Source organism: Acyrthosiphon pisum, unplaced genomic scaffold (genome assembly GCF_005508785.2).
Source record: "Acyrthosiphon pisum isolate AL4f unplaced genomic scaffold, pea_aphid_22Mar2018_4r6ur Scaffold_11828;HRSCAF=12451, whole genome shotgun sequence".
Classification (NCBI taxonomy): domain Eukaryota; kingdom Metazoa; phylum Arthropoda; class Insecta; order Hemiptera; family Aphididae; genus Acyrthosiphon; species Acyrthosiphon pisum.
Window position 1 is genome coordinate 1 of NW_021760253.1, and position 1,454 is coordinate 1,454.

At 44.3% G+C, this 1,454-nt stretch overlaps 1 protein-coding gene across 1 annotated transcript; it reads left to right on the forward strand.

Annotated features, from left to right (window-relative positions):
• Window positions 1-321: 321 nt before the first annotated feature.
• On the forward strand, window positions 322-705 carry LOC103311648 (ATP-dependent DNA helicase pif1-like). Its single transcript, XM_008191329.1, has one exon. It carries the CDS (start codon window positions 322-324, stop codon window positions 703-705), a length of 384 nt encoding a protein of 127 aa, XP_008189551.1.
• The last annotated feature ends 749 nt before the right edge of the window (window positions 706-1,454 follow it).

The following is a 1,454-nucleotide window of genomic DNA, read 5'->3' on the forward strand; positions in this document are numbered from 1 at the left end:
CAGACACTGTCGACATCCCACCGCAACTGGTTTGCGACGTTGTGGACTTGACCGATTTCGTCTATCCACAGCGAATGTCGTTGGCCAATGTCGACGAGTTCGCTCGGAGAATCATACTGTGTCCCCGCAACGAGGAATGCCATAAAATAAATTCAACAGTGCTACGTCGCGTCACGGGCGCCCAAACGACGTACTCATCCATAGACACAGTCGTGATCGACGACGCCGGCGAAGCGGCAAACTACCCGACAGAGTACCTCAACTCTGCATCCGAACGGGCTACCGCCGCACAAGTTGACGCTTAGAGTTGGTTCGATCGTCATGTTACTGAGAAACATTGATCCGAAAAGACAACTTTGCAACGGGACGAGGTTGGTGGTCACTGAACTGCGGCCACACAACTTCAAGGCGAGGAAGTTATCCGGCGCCGACGACGGGCAGGACGACATAATCTTACCCGCCTTTGCTTTGACTTCCGGTGAGGAAGACGATTTGCCTTTTCAAATGAAGCGGATTCAATTTCCGGTACGGTTGTCGTTTGCCATGACAATCAACAAGTCTCAGGGTCAAACGTTCGACAGAGTCGGTTTGCTCCTGCCGTCACCCGCCTTCAGCCACGGACAGCTGTACGTTGCGTTTTCAAGAGTGAGGGACGCGCAATCCGTCAGTCGGCATGCACTGCGATGGAAATGGTCGATTTGTTAACAAGAATATCGTGTACGCAGAAGTATTCTGACGCGATTAAAGGTAGCTATATAATTGGGTAGAACCCGATTGCGTACGATTTACCTTTTTGGGAACACGATTGCGTATGTTTGCTGTATAACAATGGAAACTCGTAAAACGACACGATTGCTTATGCAACGTTGCCAAATTTATAAATATACAAAAAGTTCACAATTTTAGATAAATACACCATAATATTTTTGTCAATTTTATACTCATCATACATTTTTACTGAAGCTTTAATCCGTCTTAAATCAGAAAGAGCCATATTTTTGTTAATTTCTTTTGAAATTGAACATATTTTCGTCATCGTTTCGACTTGTATTTCTGTTATCATTGATATAACCACATGTGTTGGTGGATGGGCGCTATGAAATTGCCCATTGTCCTACCCTATTTCCAGTTTCGTCTATATGTGACTTTCGGCTAGCATGACAACGTTGCACAAAAATAACGTGCGCAATCGTGTTATGAAAAAAGGTTGAAAAAGGTACCGCCGATAAGCAGCGTACGCAATCGTATTCTACCCATATAATTAATGTAAATAGACAATGTTCACCTGAGGGATCTATATAATCCCAAGGGGTCTATGTGATCACAAAGGGTCTATGTGACTTTGTGTGGAGAGAAAGTTTGACAACCTCCACGTGGTCTCTCTGGATGCGATTACACCTCACGGTGTATTCGTAACTAATGTCAAACGTTTGGTTAAATTTTTGAAAAAAAAA

What these genes read in the sequence shown, in the direction of transcription:
- LOC103311648 (XM_008191329.1), top strand. Translation starts at nt 322, where the DNA reads ATGTTACTGAGAAACATTGATCCGAAAAGACAACTTTGCAACGGGACG.